Below are 18,495 nucleotides of genomic sequence, written 5' to 3'. Positions count from 1 at the left end.
AAATAAATGAGACCAAAGTCATTCATTCTATCAAGGGGAAACTTCAGTTCAGGAGGCTTATGAAACATCCTGTGTAGAATAAAAATAAGAGCAGCAAGGCAAAAGAGCTTATTTACATCCTGACAAACACACGACAGTTTCCAGGCCAAAGAAGGCAGAAGGCCTTTAAAAAGAAAAGATGTGTAGGGTGTGCGTGTGTGTATGTGTGTGTGTGTGTGTGTGTGTGTGTGTGTAAAAAGAAAAGGGCAAGAGAAGAAAGAAGTTTCTTTGGGAAAAGGAGGAAGTTTACCTCAGGGTCAAGCATTATAGGCTACTTAAACGAGCAGAGAGAGGAACATAAATAGGAAAAAATGCTTATTGATGAAAACACAATTCAGGATAATCTCAACCCTGTCAAGGTTGTTAATAATACTTTATAAAAACTTGTGTGTGTTCCTAGTTGGTTTGGCTCAGTGGATAGAGCCTCAACCTGTGGACTGAAGGGTCCTCAGTTGGATTCCAGTCAAGGGCATATGCCCGGATTGCGGGCTTGATCCTCAGAAGGGGGTGTTCAGGAGGCAGCTGATCAATGATTCTCTCTCGTCATTGATGTTTCTATCTCTCTCTCCCTCTCCCTTCCTCTCTGAAATCAATAAAAATATATTTTAAAAAATTAAATAAAAATTGTGTGCTACAGATAGAGTGTCAAAGAACTCACTAATACAGACAAACATTCACAAAAGCTGCCCCTTCCAGGAGCCTCCAAATTATTACCTGTATCCGTGTCCATATATCATGCCACTTTGGGATAAGCACATTTTCATAACAGAATTGTTGCCTGGCAGTCACAGTATAAACTCGAGATTCCTGAAGCATGACCACATTAATTTCAACTTTATGCAAAGAAAGAAAATAAGAATTAAATGTAACAGAACAAGTTAATAACTATTAACTCATTTCATAAAGATTTAAACTGACCACTTTCTTAAAGTTGAGGTTAAAATGTCAGTGACTGAGAAACAAGATAACTGAAATAAGAGAGAAATAAGATAGTCTTATTTCTGTCGAATTTTATTTAGATATTACAAATAGTCATTAACCCAGAATAAGTAATAAGGAAAGCTACTATTTAGTGTTAAGACAGTATGCAATCTCATTTAACCCTCCAGTCAAGGGCACGTGCCTGGGTTGCGGGCTCAACCCCCAGGAGGCAGCCAATCAATGATTCTTTCTCATCATGGATGTTTCTCTCTCTCTCTCCCTCTCTGAAACCAATAAAAATATATATATTTTAAAAATCAATGGGGGGGGGGGGAGGATATCCTCGGATGAGGGTTAACAACAAAAAAAAGACGAATTTGCCTAAAGTCAAATTAGCTTAATTGAGATTCACACCCAGGTCCTGTATCCGTTAAAAAGGCAAAGCCAAAGTAACCTCATCTCGTGTTTTTTCTCTATCTCTTTCTCAGGTAGGATGAACAGAATTGACAATGATTATAATAATAAAAGCATAATATGCTAATTAGACTGGACAGCTGAACGACCTTCTGGAAGTCCTTCTGGACGAAGCCGCAGTGCTGGGGGCCAAGGCAGAGGCAGTTAGGTGAGATGAGGCAGGCAGGCAAGCAGTTAGGGTGATTGGGGAAGCAGGCAGAGTGGTTAGGGGTGATCAGGCAGGCAGGCAGAGGCCAGCGGTTAGGAGCCAGAAGTCCCAGATTGCAAGAGGGGCATTTCCTGAGGAGTCCCAGATTGCGAGAAGGTGCAGGCTGGGCTGAAGGATCCCCTCTCCATGCATGAACTTCACTGGTGGGGTTCCTCAGCCTGGCCTGCACCCTCTTGCAATCCGGGACCCCTCAGGGGATGTTGGACTGCCAGTTTGGCCTGGCCTGTGGGGATTAGGCCAAAACCAGCAGTCTGACATCCCTTGAGGGATGTAGTAGTGCATTAAGCGGCATGTTGGGCACTGCACCAATCCCGTTCATCCCAGCCCTGCTGCACCAGGCGGCTCAGTAGCACTGCCATGGAGGCCAGAGGCAGGGCCAGCCATGAGCCCTGCGTCTGGCACCTGTCAGCTGAGCAGCACTCCTGCTGTGGGAATGCACTGACCACCAGGGGGCAGCTCCTGCATTGAGCATCTGCCCCCTGGTGGTCAGTGCACATCATAGCAACCTGTTACTTGGGGTTTTATATATATTAATAGAGGCCCGGTGCACAAAAATTTGTGTACTGGCGCGGGGGAGGGTGTCCCTCAGCCCCACTTGTGCCCTCTCACAGTCTGGGACCCTTCGGGAGATAACGACCTGCTGGCTTAGGCCCGCTCCCGGGTGGCAGAGGGCAGGCCCAATCCCCAGGTGCAGCCCCTGGTCTGGCTCAGAGCAGGGCCGATTGGGGAGTTGGGGCGCCGCCCCCTGTCATGCACAGAGCAGGGCGGATCGGGAGGTTGCGATGCCACCCCCAGTCACGCTCAGGGTAGGGCCGATTGGGGGGTTGGGGCGCCGCCCACTGTCACACTCAAGGCAGGGTCGATGGGGAGGTTGCGGCGCCACCCCGTCACGCACAGAGCAGGGCTGATCAGGGGGCTTGGGGCGCTGCCCCCTGTCACGCACAGAGCAGGGCCCATCAGGGGGTTGGGGAGCTACCCCATCACGCAAAGAGTAGGGCCAATAGGGGAGTTGGGGCACCACCCCCTGTCACACACAGAGCAGGGCGAATCAGGGGGTTGGGGCGCCGCCCCCTGTCACCCACAGAGCAGGGCCGATCAGGGGGTTGGAGCACTCCCCCCGTCACACTCAGGGCAGGGCCGATGGGGAGGTTGCGGCTCCACCCCGTCACACACAGAGCAGGGCCCATGGGGAGGTTGGGGCGCCGCACCCTGTCATACACAGACCAGGGCCGATCAGGGGGTTGGGGAGCTCCCCCCTATCAGGTACAGAGCAGGGCTGATCAGGGGGTTGGGGCGCCTTCCCCTGTCACGAACAGAGCAGGGCGGATAGGGAGGTTGTGGCCCCGCCCCCTGTCACACACAGAGCCGCAGGGCAATCAGGGGGTTTGGGCGCTGCCCCTTGTCACGCTGCTCCAGGGGCCAGGAGGCCTCGCGGTTCCGCTGATCCCAGTGCTGGGAGGCCTCTTGGCTCCGCTTGACACAGGGGCAGTGAGGCCTCGCAGCTCCACTGATCCCGGGTTCGGGAGGCCTCGCGGCTCCGCTGATCCCAGCGGTAATATGCTGGGAGGCATATTACCCTTTTACTATATAGGATAGAGGCCTGGTGCACGGGTGGGGGCCGGCTGGTTTGCCCTGAAGGGTGTCCTGGATCAGTGTGGGGGTCCCGCTTGGGTGCCTGGCCAGCCTCGGTGAGAGGCTGATGGCTGTTTGCAGCTGGTCACACCTCCTTCAGGGTGGGGGTCCCCACTAGGGTGCCTGGCCAGTCTGGGTGAGGGGCTGAGGGCCGTTTTCAGGCTGGCAGGAAACTGTAGCTCCCAACCTCTCCTTTTTTTCTTTTATTCTGGGATTTATTTACCTTCTATGGCTATCACTGGAGCTGAGAGCCGGCTTTAGCTCTGAGGCCGGCTCCAGCTTGAGGCCTCGGCTGCTGAAAGCAGGAATCTAGGGTTTGTTTGGGTTCTATAATTGCAACATTGCTTTGGTCCTGCTTGCTGCAGCTCTGATGGCTGAAAGCAGGTATCTGGGTTTTGTTTAGCTTCTATAATTGCAACATAGTTGCTTAGAGTGCAGCTCAGAGGCCGGCAAGGCAGGCAGGGAACCTTGGCTTCCTCCATCACTGGAGCAATCAAGCTTCCTGTTCGCTTCAGCTGCATGGCTGCCGGCTGCCATTTTGGTTGGCAGTTAATTTGCATATCACCCTGATTAGCCAATGGGAAGCGTGTCAGAGGTACGGTTAATTACCATGTTTGTCTATTATTAGATAGGACTAGAGGCCCGGTGCACAAAAATTTGTGCACTTGGGGGGGGGGAGGGCCCTCAGCCCGGCCTGTGCCCTCTCGCAGTCTGGGACCCCTCGGGGGATGACCACTTGCTGGCTTAGGCCTGCTCCCCGGGGAATTGGGCCTAAGATGGCAATCAGACATCCCTCTGGCAGCCCGGCAGCCCTCGGGGGATGTCCACTTGCCAGCAGGGAGCAGACCTAAGCTGCAGTCAGACATCCTTAGCACTGCTGAGGAAGCAGGAGAGGCTCCCACCACCACCGCTGTACTGGCAGCCATCAGCCTGGCTCGTGGCTGAGCAGAGCTTCCCCATGTGGGAGCGCACTGACCACCAGAGGGCAGCTCCTGCATTGAGCATCTGCCCCCTGGTGGTCATTGTGTGTCATAGTGACCAGTCATTCCCAGTCTTTCTGCTGTTAGGGTCAGTTTGCATATTACCCTGTTACTATATAGGATAGAGGCCTGGTGCATGGGTGGGGGCCAGCTGGTTTGCCTTGAAGGGTGTCCCAGATCAGGGTGGGGGTCCCACTGGGGTGCCTGGCGGCTGATGGCTGTTTGCAGCTGGTCACACCCCCTTTAGGGGTGCCTGGCCAGTCTGGGTGAGGGGCTGAGGGCCGTTTTCAGGCTGGCGGGCGACTGAAGCTCCCAGCCTCTCCTTTTTTTCTCTTTCTTTTTTTATTCTGGGATTTATTTACCTTCTATAATTGAAATATTGTTGCCGTCACTGGCGCTCCCAGCTCTGAGGCCGTGGCCAGCTGAAGTCAGGTATCTGGGGTTGTTTAGCTTCTATAATTGAAACACTGTTGCCTTCCTGCTCGCTCCAGCTCTGAGGCCATGGCCTGCTGAAAGCAGGTACCTGGGGTTTGTTTAGCTTCTATAATTGAAACTCTGTTGCTTTCGGGCTCAGAGCCAGGCCACGGCAGGCGGAGAACTTTGGCTTCCTCCATCACTGGAGCAAGCAAACCTCATGTTCGCTTCAGCTTCGTGGCTGCCGGCCACCATCTTTGTTGGCAATTAATTTGCATATCGCCCTGATTAGCCAATGGGAAGCGTAGCGGAGGTATGGTTAATTACCCTTTTTGTCTTTTATTAGATAGGTCTAGAGGCCCAGTGCACAAAAATTTGTGCACTTGGGGAGGAGGTCCCTCAGCGCGGCCTGTGCCCCTTGCAGTCTGGGACCCCACGGGGGATGACCACTTGCTGGCTTAGGCCCGCTCCCTGGGGGATTGGGCCTAAGCTAGGAGTCAGACATCACTCTGGCAGCCCAAGAGCCCTCGGGGGATGTTCACTTGCCAGCGGGGAGCAGGCCTAAGCTGCAGTTGGACATCCTTAGCGCTGCTGAGGAGGTGGGAAAGGCTCCCGCCACCACTGCTGTACTGGCAGCTGGCAGCCTGGCTTGTGGCTGAGCAGAGCTCCCCATGTGGGAGCGCACTGACCACCAGGGGGCATCTCCTGCATTGAGCATCTGCCCCCTGGTGGTCAGTGTGTCTCATAGTGACCAGTCATTCCCAGTCGTTCTGCTGTTAGGGTCAATTTGCATATTACCCTCTTTTTTTTTAAATATATTTTATTGATCTTCCACAGAGAGGAAGGGAGAGAGACAGAGAGTTAGAAACATCAATGAGAGAGAAACATCGACCAGCTGCCTCCTGCACATCCCCCACTGGGGACGCGCCCACAACCCAGGCACATGCCCCTGACCAGAATCGAACCTGGGACCCTTCAGTCCGCAGGCCAACACTCTATCCACTAAGCCAAACCGGCTTCGGCTGCATATTACCCTTTTATTATATAGGACTGCCTGGCCAGCCTGGGTGAGGGACTGATGGCTGTTTGCAGACTGGCCACAGCACCTTCAGTGTGGGGGTCCCCACTGGAGTGCCTGGCCAGCCTGGGTGAATGGCTGATGGAAGTTTGCAGGCTGGCCAAGCCCCACAGTAGGGACCCTCACCCCATGAGGTTGTGGCCATCCTGGGTGAGGGGCTGATGGCTGTTTGCAGGCTGGCCACGACCCCAGCCACCCAAGCTCCCAGTGGAGGCTGGCTAGAAGCAGGTATCTGGGATTTATTTGTCTTCTATAAAAACTTTGTTGCCATGAGCGGAGGCCACAGCCAGCTCAGGGCAGGCGGGAAGCTTGGCTTCCTCCATCGCCCGGGCAACCAAGCCTCTTGCTTGCTCCAGCTCCGTGGCTGCCGGCTGCCATCTTGGTTGGGTTAATTTGCATATAGTCGCTCTGACTGGCTGGTGGGCATGGGTTGGGGTGTAGACAAGGTACAATTAGCATCTTTGTCTTTTATTAGTGTAGATTATATATATATATATATATACATATATATATATATATATATATATATATATATATACATATACATACACACACACACACACACACACATACATATTACTTTAAGCAATACAAAAAAGATTGCAAAGTTGCTTTCTTCCTGCTATTTGTTTCAAGTTTTAAGAACAGCCAATGAATATATGCACTGCCTTTGGTTTTACCAAAACAGAACATCCTGCCCCTCAGGAGTTCTGTATTCAATCTCAGTTAATTTAAAGTTTAAAAGTGACCACTCTTCATTGGTTGAGCATCGACCCATTAATCAGGAGGTCATGGTTCGATTCCTGGTCAGGGTACATGCCCAGGTTGAGGGTTTAATCCCCAGTAGGGGGCATGCAGGAGGCAGCTGATTAAAGTTTCTCTCTCAGCATTGATGTTTCTCTCTCTCTTCCCCTCTCCCTTCCTCTCTCTGAAGTCAGTAAAAACATATTTAAAAAAATAAAAGTGAGCCGAAACCGGTTTGGCTCAGTGGATAAGAGCATCGGTCTGCGGACTGAAAGGTCCCAGGTTCGATTCCAGTCAAGGGCATGTACCTGGGTTGCAGTCATATCCCCAGTGGGAGATGTGCAGGAGGCAGCTGATCGATGTTTCTCTCTCATCGATATTTCTAACTCTCTATCTCTCTCCCTTCCTCTCTGTAAAAAAATCAATAAAATATATTTTAAAAAAATAAAAAATAAAAAAAAAAATAAAAGTGAGCCCTAGCTGGTTTGGCTCAGTGGACAGAGCATCGGCCTGCGAACTGAAGGGTCCCAGGTTCGATTCCAGTCAAGGGCACATGCCCGGGTTGCAAGCTCGAACCCCAGTGGAGGGCATGCAGGAGGCAGCTGATCAATGATTCTCTCTCATCATTGATGTTTCTATCTCTCTTTCCCTCTCCCTTCCTCTCTGAAATCAATAAAAGTATATTAAAAAATAAAACTGACCACTCTCGCCCAGCCCTGGTGTGGTTCAGTGGATTGAGCATTGCCCCTTGCACCAAGAGGTCACCAGTTCAACTCTGGTCAGGGCACATGCCAGGGTTGCCTGTTTGGTACCCCAGTGGGAAGTGTGAGAGAGGATGTATCCAATCTATGTTTTTCTCTCTTCTCTCTCTCTTGCTCTCTCTCTCCATACCTCTCTCTCTAAAAAAATCAATTAAAAAACTATTTTTTTCAAGGGCGGGGGAAAAAGGGAGATATGTGTGGTACCCTTTGTAATACTTTAAGCAATAAAAATAAAAAAATAAAAAGACAAAAAAACAAAAACAAAAACAACTATTTTTTTAAAAAATGACCACTCTTTCATGTCTTCCCACTCAAATTGTGCAAGCTACCTTCTTTACCACAAAACATTTAAGTAACTTCTCCCTTGAGTTCTATATTGTACTTAGCAATTTAGTAAGTGCTACTTTAAGTAGAAATGCAGTTATCTCTCTGGGTCTTAATCTAAAGGTGGGTAGATTTAAACAAACTAAAAACAAACACACACAAAAGCCATAAAAACACAAAATCCTCAACCAAACATTAGGAAGCCAAAGTTACACACACAAAAGGCAATGATGCCCACCAATCCAAAATTGTTTTAGGGTAAAAGCTAAGTCTAATTTTGAAGTTAAATTCAGTCTTAAGCCTAAATGTAAGAGCAAAAACTGTAAAACGCTTAATAGAAAGAAAACACAGGTGTAAATTTTCGGGACCTTGGATTAGGCAATGGTTTCTTATATATGACACTAAAGCATAGCAAAAAATGAAAATAAAAAATAAATCAGACTTCATAAAAATTAAAAGCCTGTGTTGTTTTGAAAGTACAACCCACAAAATGGGAGAAAATATTTACAAACCATATATCTGATAAGGGTCTAACATCTAGAATACATAACAAAAGACTAAACTCAACAACAAAAAGAGAAATAACCAATTTTTTAAATGGGCAAAGGACTTGAATAGACATTTCTCCAAAGAAAATATACAATGGTGAGGATGTGGAGAAAAGGGAACCCTCATGCACTATTGGTGGGAATGCAGATTCGTGCAGACACTATGGAAAATAGTATGGAGTTTCTTCAAGAAATTAAAAACGGCCCTAACCAGTTTGGCTCAGTGGATACAGCGTCGGCCTGTGGACTGAAGGATCCCAGGTTCGAGACCGGTCAAGGGCATGTACCTTGGTTGTGAGCACATCCCAATAGGGAGTGTACAGGAGGCAGCAGATCTATGTTTCTCTTTCATTGATATTTATAACTCTCTATCCCTCGCCCTTCCTCTCTGGGATTTGTTTGTGAAATAAATCAATAAAACATATATTTTTATGATCCCTGGTCCTGGTACTTACAGGAGGCAATTGATGGATGTTTCTCTCTCACACTGATGTTTCTTTCTCTCTCTTCCCTTCCTCTCTCTCTAAAATCAGTAAAAGCATATCCTTAGGTGAGGGTTAAAAAAAAAAAAAAAAAACTCATGTGAGAGGTGCTCTCTGTGAAAAAAATCAATAAAAATATATATTTTTAAAAAAAGAAATTCAAAATGGACCTGCCTTATGAGTCAGCGATTCCACTTCTGGATATTTAGAAAAAACCCAACACACACAAAAAACAGTAATTCGAAAGAATATATGTACCTCTATGTTCATTGTAGCATTATTTACAATAGCCAAGATATGGAAGCAACCCAAGTACCCATCAATAGATGAGGGATAAAAAAAGTATAGTACACATATACAATGGAATATTACTTGGCCATAAAAAAGAGTGAAATCTTATCATTTCCAACAGCATACACAAACCTACAGGTTATTATGCTCAGTGAAATAAGTCAGTCAGAGAAAGACAAATACCATATGATTTCACTTATATGGAATCTAAAAAACAAAATAAACAAACAAAACTGAAAAGACTCATAGACACAAAAAGCAACCTGGTGGTTGCCAGAGGGAAGGAAGTTTGGGGGTTGGGTGATAGAGGTGAAGGCATTAAGAAGTATAAATTGGTAGTTACAAAATAGTTAAGGGGGTTGTAAGTAGAGCATAAGAAGTATAGCCAATAATGTTGCAATAACTATGTCTGGTGCTAGCTGGGGTACTGGAAATATTGAGTAAAGTATGTAAATATATGATTATCTAATCCCTAAGCTGTATAACTGAACCATACAAAATAAAATTGAGGGGGAAAAAGAAGATATACAAATGGCCAATAAAGCACATAAAAAGAGGCTCAACATCACTAGTCATTAGGAAAGTGCGACTCAAACCACAATAAAATACCACTTCACACTAACTAGGATGGCTATAATCAAAATGAGGACATTAACAAGTGTTAGGGAGGATGTGGAGAAACTGGAACCCTCAGACATTGCTACCGGGTAAGTAAAATGATGCAGCTTCTTTGGAAAACAGTTTAGCAGTTCCTCAAAAAGTTAAACATTGCCGAAACCAGTTTGGCTCAGTGGATAGAGCGTCGGCCTGCGGACTGAAGGGTCCCAGGTTCGATTCCGGTCAGGGGCATGTGCCTGGGTTGCGGGCATATCCCCAGTGGGAGATGTGCAGGGGGCAGCTGATCGATGTTTCTCTCTCATCGATGTTTCTAACTCTCTGTCTCTCTCCCTTCCTCTCTGTAGAAAATCAATAAAATATATTTAAAAAAATAAAAAAATTAAAAAAAGTTAAACATAGAGTTATTATATGACCCAGCAATTCCACCTCTATGTATACACCCAAGAGAAACGAAAACATAATGTTTATACAAAAAGTTGTACACAAATATACTTAGCAGCAATATCCATAATAACCAAAAAGTGGAAGCAACCCAAATGTCCACCTATTAATCAATGGGTAAACAAACTTGGTATATGCATACAACGGGATATTATCTATACTAATAAAAGGGTAATATGCTAATTAGACCAGATTGACCGGACATCTTCTGGACGTCTGACTTCCTTCCAGACAAAGCCACAGCGGGGGGGCGGAGGGGGGGCGAGGCAGAGGCAGTTAGGGACAATCAGGCTGGCAGGGGAGCAAGCAGTTAGGGGCGTGATCAGGCAGGGAGGCAGGTGAGCGGTTAGGAGCCAGACCAGGGGTGGGCAAACTTTTTGACTCGAGGGCCACAATGGGTTCTTAAACTGGACCAGAGGGCGGGAACAAAAGCATGGATGGAGTGTTTGTGTGCACTAATATAAATTCAAAGTAAACATCTACACTAATAAAAGAGAAAAATGGTAATTGGCGTACGGCGATACCTTTTTCATTGGCTAATCAGGGCTATATGCAAATTAACTGCCAACTAAGATTGGCAGTTAACTGCCAACAAGATGGCGGCTAATTTGCATATGTAGGCACAATGCAGGGAGGCGAAAGGGAAAGCAGGAAGAAGCCCCCTGCCACTGACAGTGATCGGAAACCCAGGGGGGAGCTAAGAGCTGGGGGAGGGCAGGGCAAAGGCGGCCCCCCCAGCCATGATCGGAGAATCAGGCACCTTTGCCGCCCTGGCCAGTGAGAGCAGGAAGTAGGGGTGGAGCCAGCGATGGGAGCTGGGCACGGTCGAAGCTGGCAGTCCCAGGAGCTAGGGGTCCCTTGCCTGGGCCTAAAGCGAAGCCCACGATCGTGGCGCCCCCCACTGCCACTGCAGGTTCCCGCTACCTGGGCCGGACACCTAGGCCAGAGGCGTTAGGCCTGGGCAGGGGCGGAGCCTGCAATCGCGGGGAGCTGGGGGTCCCCTGCCCAGGCCTGACACCTCTGCCGGAGGCCTCAGGCCTGGTCAAGGGGCCGATCCGGTGATTGGTGATCGGAGGGTGATGAGGGTCAACTCCTCTGGCCGAGGCATCAGGCCTGGGTGGGGGGCGGAGCCGGGGGTTGGGGGGATATGATGGTCCCCTTGCCCAGGCCTGAAGCCTGGGTCAGAGGCGTCAGGCTTGGGCGGGGGGTGGAGCAAGCGATCAGAGGGAGATGGGAGTCCCCTGCCCAGGCATGATTCCTGGGCCAGAGGCCTCAGGCCTGGGCGGGGGCCAGAGCCAGTGATCGGGGGGAGATGGGGGTCCCCTGTCCAAGCCTGACACCTCTGGCGGAGGCGTCAGGCCTGGGCAAGGGGCCGATCAGGTGATCGGAAGGTGATGGGGGTCAACGCCTGAGGGCTCCCAGTATGTGAGAGGGGGCAGGCTGGGCTGAGGGACACTCTCTCCCCCACCCCCACACCCAGTGCACGAATTTCGTGCACCGGGCCCCTAGTCATTACATAAAAGGGTACGGTCTTTTTTTTTTTTTTTTTTTTAGTTTTATTCATTTCAAACGGGCCGGATCCGGCCCGCGGGCCGTAGTTTGCCCACGGCTGAGCCAGAGGTCCCGGATTGCGAGAGGGTGCAGGCCGGGCTGAAGGACCACACAAATTTCGTGCACTGGGCCTCTAGTTCAGCCATAAAAAGAAGTACTGATACACACTAGAATATGGATGAACCCTGAAAACATTATAATTAGTGGAAGAATCCAGACTAAAAAAAAAAAGCCACATATTGAATTATTCCACTTATTCGAAATGTCCAGAATAGGCAAATCCACAGAAACAGGAAGTAGATTAGTGTTTGCCAGGGGCTGAGAAGAGAGGAATGGAAAGTGAATGCTATGGTGTGTATAGGGTCTCATTTGGGATGGGTGACATATTCTGAAATTAGTGGTGATGATTGCACAACTTTGTGTATATACTAAAAACCGAAAAGGGTGGGCTTTATGGTATATGAATCATATCTCAAGTAAAAAAAAAAAAATCAGTCTTGATATTGTAGGGGAGAAAAAGTCTTCCTTAACTCTCTTAGGGCCTTGGCTGGGCCTGCAAATTAAACTGACAAAGGCAGAAAAGCATACAAATTAATGTTTAAGTCACACAAAGCCTTCATAAGGAAACGAGGACCTAAAGAAGCCCGAAACTGATATACTTTTTATCCTGGGTTGATGAAGAGTGGACAATCTGAAAGAACAGGACGGGTTAAGGAATATGAGGTAAATGTGGTAAACTACGAGAAACTGAGCAAGGCCTGTTTGTTAGGATTCTTAGTGTCCATTTGTCTTCAGAGACAAGGATGCTCCTTTCCTCCAGGTATAGGGAGGGCACCTCTCACGTGAGGTTTTTTTTTTTTAACCCTCACCTAAGGATATGCTTTTACTGATTTTAGAGAGAGAGAAAGGGAGGAGAGAGAAAGAAACATCAATGTGAGAGAGAAACATCCATCAATTGCCTCCTGTAAGTACCAGGACCAGGGATCAAGCCCACAAACTAGGTATGTGCCCTGACCAGGAATCAAATCCACAACCTTTCAGTGTATGGGACGATGTTCCAACCAACTGAGCCACCCGGCCGGGGCTCACATAAGGACTTTATGGCCTGCTTCAGGGAAGAAGGGCAAAGTAAGAGAGGTTCCAGTGACCTCCCTGCTTCTGCTGTTTCCTCAAACTCCCTCAGCTTAAAATATTCAATGTGCCAAGGTACGATATTTTAGAGTGACATGTCCTGAACCCCTCCATCAATTTCTTACTAGGATTTAACCCAATATTAACTTGGATTTCCTCCAATCCTATCTTTCATAAAATGAAACCTTTCAAAGTCCTGTTGACATTTGTCTAATAAATATACTAAAAGAACACACTCATAAATATGCTAAAAGAATGCACTCATCAATAGTTTATTTTCTTCTGGAGATTGTAAAAGAGTAAGGTTATATGACGTTTAAAACTACTGTATTTACAAATTAAAAAAAAATACGTTTCACACTTATTAACCCCTTCTTTCCCACAGCACCAGGTAATATAATGTATCACTAACATAGGTCATTTGGAACACTGAATGCCAAGAAAAGGTAACAATGTTTTAAAACTAACTCTAAAATTTTCCAATGTCGCCGAAACCGGTTTGGCTCAGTGGATAGAGCGTCGGCCTGCGGACTGAGAGGTCCCGGGTTCGATTCCTGTCAAGGGCATGTGCCTGGGTTGCGGGCACGTCCCCAGTGGGGGATGTGCAGGAGGCAGCTGATCGATGTTTCTCTCTCATCGATGTTTCTAGCTCTCTATCTCTCTCCCTTCCTCTCTGTAAAAAATCAATAAAATATATTTTAAAAAAAAAAATTTCCAATGTCATTTTCCTAAAGAAATAAAACTTTTGCCCAGCTAGTGTGGCTCAGTGGTTGAGCATCAACCTATAAACCAGGAGGTCACAGCTGGATTCCAGGTTGACTCCCAGTCAGGGGCACCTGCCCCGGATTGAGGCTCGATCCCCAGTGGGGAGCATGCACAAGGTGGCCGATCAGTGATTCTCTCTCATCATTGATGTTTCTATCTCTCCCTCTCCTTTCCTCTCTCTGAAATCAATAAAAAAACATAATTTTTTAAAAAACAAAACTTTTATAAAAAGCAACATGTTTTGTTTACTTTTAAAAATATGTTTTTATTGATTTTAGAGAGGGGGAGGGAAAGACATAAACATCAAAGATGAGAGAGAATCACTGATCCCCACTGGGGATTGAGCCCGAAACCTATACAAGTTGTCAAAATGTTCATGTTAAAGCCTGTGCTTCTGATGGCAAAAGGACATGCACTTTCTTTCCCTCCCTAAAGTGAGTTAGCCAGCATGTTAAAAAGCAGAATGGCCGAAACCGGTTTGGCTCAGTGGATATAGCATCAGCCTGTGGAATGAAAGGTCCCAGGTTCGAATCCGGTCAAGGGCATGTACCTGGGTTGCGCACATCCCCAGTAGGAGATGTGCAGGAGGCAGCTGATCAATGTTTCTCTCTCATCGATGTTTCTAACTCTCTATCACTCTCCCTTCCTCTCTGTAAAAAATCAATAAAATATATTTTTAAAAAAAAGCAGAATGAATTAAATATTCAGGAAAATGCTTTCTGAGCCCAAAGGTCAACTTCTCAGAAAAATGCCTTCTTGGAATTTAGTGAATCACAACTTACTCATTTTATTTACCTACTAGAGGCCCGGTGCACAAATTCGTGCACAGGTAGGGTCCAGCTGGCCCACCCCAATCCAGGCCATCAGGATGGGGTCAGCCAGGGAGAGGACTGCAGGCCTTTGGCTGGCCGGCCCTGCCCCCCGGTCAAACTCCTGGTCAAGGGGATAATTTGCATATTAGCCTTTTATTATATAGGAGGATAAAGCAGCTATTCAAAGTTAATAACTTCATATTTAATTATGATCATTACAAACTTACTTTTCAATCAACAACACTGACCAATTAATATCTATAGGTAGTAGACGATGAAAATTATTCATAGTATGTGTAAGGACCAAAACAGACCCTAAAAAATTATGAAAATAACCTCTTCTAATTCTTAAATAGCCCCTATTCATTTCTGTAAGGAGGTAATCCAGTTCATACTTAAAAGCCTCCTTAAAGCCCTAACCGGTTTGGCTCAGCGGATAGAGCATCAGCCTGCGGACTCAAGGGTCCCAGGTTCGATTCCGGTCAAGGGCATGTACCTTGGTTGCGGGCATATGCCCAGTAGGGGGTGTGCCTAAGCAGCTGATCGATGTTGTTTCTCTCTCGTCGCTGTTTCTAACTCTCTATCCCTCTCCCTTTCTCTCTGTAAAAAATCAATGAAATATATTTAAAAAAAAAAAAAAGCCTCCTTAAAAACTAGCACCTTAGGCATTTGTCAGTTTGACTCAGCAGTTAGAGTGTCCACCAGCCAAGGGCAATACCTTGGTTGCACAGAGTTGTCCCCAGCCCCTTTCGGGGCACATGTGGGAGGCAACCAATCAATGTGTCTCTCTCACATCAATGTTTCTCTTTCCCTCTCCCTCTCCTCTCTCCCTTCCCCTCTCTCTAAAAACAAAAATCAATGGAAAAAATATCCTCAGTTGAGGATTAAAAAAAATAACTAGCACCTTAAGTCAGTGAGTTTAGCAATTATTATCCAATGGGATGCTTGGGACAACGGACTGGTTATTTGGAAAAGAAAATCTATCTAGATCCTCACCTCACACCAAATACTAGCATTAATTATAGATTAAAAAGTAAAATAAAAAAATCAAATTGTACCACACAAAAAAATAGTGTCAATTCAATCTGAAGGGCACTTTAAGCATGAATGGAAATAAGCCTAAATAATAAAATCAAGTGATCACATAAAAAAAATAAAATCTTCTATTTAAAAAAGAGGGCAGCCTGGCTGGAGTGGCTCAGTTGGTTTGAGTGTCGTCCTGTGCACTGAATGGCTACCTGTTGATTCCTAGTCAGAGCACATACCTGGGTTGTGGGTTCAATCCCCAGTCAGGGCAAGAGCAAAAGGCAAGCGATAAGTTTCTCTCTTTCTCTCTTCCCCTCACTCCCCGCCCTCCACCCAGTTCCTCTAAGCATGTCCACAGGTGAGAATTTTAAACCATTGTACGCCATAAGCGTCTATAGAAGCAAGTGACGGAACTTCCCCACATGCCAAGAGCATCTATTAAAAAAAGTTTTAGCCCTAACTAGTTTGGCTCAGTGGATAGAGCGCCAGCCTGCGGACTGGAGGGTCCCAGGTTCCTGTCCGGTCAAGGGCATGTACCTTGGTTGCAGGCACATCCCCAGTAGGGGGTGTGCAGGAGGCAGCTGATTGATGTTTCTCTCTCATCGATGTTTTTGACTCTCTATCCTTCTCCCTTCCTCTCTGGAAAAAATCAATAAAATATATATTTTTAAAAATGTTTTCCCTAAGTGGCAGCCCTGATCGACTTTAAAATCATTTTTGGGGAGAATTTTCAGCTGAAATAATTCAAGAACATCTGAATTTTGAGTGATATATTTATTTTTATAATATTCATTGCAAGTTGATTTTTTTAATTCAAAATATCGTGGTGTGTGGGGACGGTTTCCGTTTTGGACACATGGCAGTTAACTGGTTAAAAAAAGAAAAGGAAAGGGGGAGGCAATAAATAAACAGATTATAAATACATTTATATCCTTTATATATAAAAAAACTTTATACAAATAAGATTTTAAAAGTCCACAAAAATCCCAATAAATAAAAATCACAACAAATAAGCCAAAAACAAAGGACAGAAACACACTCCAAAAGACTTGAAAGTCGAAACAGAAAATTAAATAGCTAATAACAGTTGAAATATGCTCACAAATAATGCAATAAATGCTAAGTACATTAAGATGCCATTTTCGATCTATCAAATTAGCAAAGGTGTTACAGTCTCCAGTGCTGTCAAGGGTCACAAGTAAATATCGCTGATAGCGGTACACACTGGCACATCTTTTCAGTAAAGTACTTTAGCAAGATGTTTCAGGGATCTTAAATATATTTTAGCTATTGATCTAGTAAATTCATTTCTGAGAATCTATCTAAAAAATATCCAAATGCAATAAAAGTTATACACAAAGATATACACAAAGTGTTATCTAAAATTAAGAGCGAGAAACACCGCTAATATCCAAACAACAGTAGAAACACCACAAATATGCAACCAAATGTTGAATTCATAAACATTAAATAAGTGATCTATCCATAGAAGTAAAAATAGCATTTATGAAGAATTTTAAATTTTAGGTTTTCTGATTTAGAGCAGAAAAGGAAAATTTCCAACTCAGTCCAATGCCAATTATCCAGTAGTAAGTATCAAGTTTGCCTGAGGAATTAAATTTCCACAAGAAACGTATTCATGCTGAATGGCGCTTGTATCTATGTTTTTGAAATGGGAATGTAACAGCTTCAGGCCCCTTCCATAGGGCCTGCAGGGGCCAGGATCTTAAGAGGGCAGCAGACATTCGATCAGCGGTTCTCAACCTGTGGGTCTCGACCCCTTTGGGGGTCGAACGACCCTTTCACAGGGGTCGCCTAAGAAATAAATATTTCACAATATATAATTAAATATTGTTTTTGTGATTAACCACTATGCTTTAATTATGTTCAATTTGTAACAATGAAAATACATCCTGCATATCAGATATTTACATTACGATTCATAACAGTAGCAAAATTACAGTTATGAAGTAGCAACGAAAATAATTTTATGGTTGGGGGTCACCACAACATGAGGAACTGTATTAAAGGGTCGCGGCATTAGGAAGGTTGAGAACCACTGCATTAGATAGAGATGACTGCTGCGTGTCAGCCACCCATGCCCGAGTCCTGGCACATCACACACGCAGAAGGTGTTGCTAATGTGCTGAATGAATGAGATGCTCCCTTTCCAGCGGCAGCTCTGCCTACCCCGAATGGTTCTCGAGTTTCCCTCCTTTTAACCAAAAAACTCGAGGAGGCCCGTGCAGCGGACCCAGTCCCGGGAACCGCTTCTCGCCCAGTTCGGGCCTCCCTTCCTGTCTCCACCAAAAGGCTCCAAGCTCCTCCCCACTGAGGGCACCGCCACCAAGCCGCCCCCCAGGCCCTGACTCAGTACCCGCGCCCATTCTCGGACGACCAAGCTTCTTTCTCCCCGTAAGCCCGCGCCACTCAGCAGAGTGACCGGCCTCGCCCGGGACCGCTCCCCACTTTTCTGAATGTAACTCCCTCGGAGCCAGCCCCCTTGACAGCTGCTGCCCCGGGCAGTACCTGAGCCACAGACCAAGCATCCGGAGAGAACCAGGAGCAGCCGCACTGCCCCGCCGCCCCGGGGCCCTCCGCCCCAGGGCCGGGCATCCACTGCAGGGGAGACCGCCACTTTCATGCCTCCCGCCATAGTCGCCTCCCGCCACCGCCTCCTCACGTGTCCCTCCCCAGCAACTAATCTCGAACAGGCAGGGCCAGCAGCCTATCCCCTGCAAGACCCGCCCCATAACAACCAATTGGATGGGAGGAGCTTCAAGCTCGCAGTCCCTAGCGGACCGTATAATCCCGCCTCTTGGAAACTGACGCGAGAGGGCGGGAGCAGCAGCTTTCAGCCTATTAGAACTCGCTTTTAGCAATGGCGACAGGAAGATTCCACCCCTTAACAACATGCTTCCGTCTCCAGTTTATTTACAACTGGTGCGATTGATGGTAAGCTTAGCCAATAGAAAATCACAATGGGCGAGGCCTCCTTGACCGAACTTGATATTTCCATGGAAACTGTCTCAAGTTCCTTCTGTTTTCTTTCTTTTTTATCACGATCTTTTTGTTAAGGGTAACTTATAACTGAGAGATCTTTATCAGTGGGGCCTGACGGGGCAAGTTTTAAAAGATGACTGTGTTTTCTAAGGCCCTGAATTATTTAAAGCAGAAGTCACACACAAAAATGTGTGGTCAGCCAAAACCGGTTTGGCTCAGTGGATAGAGCGTCGGCCTGCGGACTGAAGGGTC

The 18,495-nt window shown here is 46.6% G+C and overlaps 1 protein-coding gene across 1 annotated transcript in view; it reads right to left on the bottom strand.

Annotated features, from left to right (window-relative positions):
• Nucleotides 1-17,978, bottom strand: part of NEMP1 (nuclear envelope integral membrane protein 1) — a gene marked incomplete at its 3' end in the record, with an annotated part of 28,189 nt that extends 10,211 nt beyond the window's left edge. Inside the window, exons 1-2 of the mRNA XM_081084603.1 lie at nt 17,770-17,978; nt 754-872 (exon numbers count right to left, since the gene is read on the bottom strand). Of these exons, the coding sequence (XP_080940729.1) occupies nt 754-872; nt 17,770-17,896 (246 nt within the window). The 5' untranslated portion in view covers nt 17,897-17,978. The remainder of the gene's footprint in view (nt 1-753; nt 873-17,769) is intronic.
• Between the last annotated feature and the right edge of the window lie 517 nt (nt 17,979-18,495).

The sequence above is a fragment of the Myotis nattereri genome (assembly GCF_964212035.1).
Source record: "Myotis nattereri genome assembly, chromosome: 2".
Lineage (NCBI taxonomy): Eukaryota > Metazoa > Chordata > Mammalia > Chiroptera > Vespertilionidae > Myotis > Myotis nattereri.
This window is presented reverse-complemented; position numbering and strand designations above follow the sequence as displayed.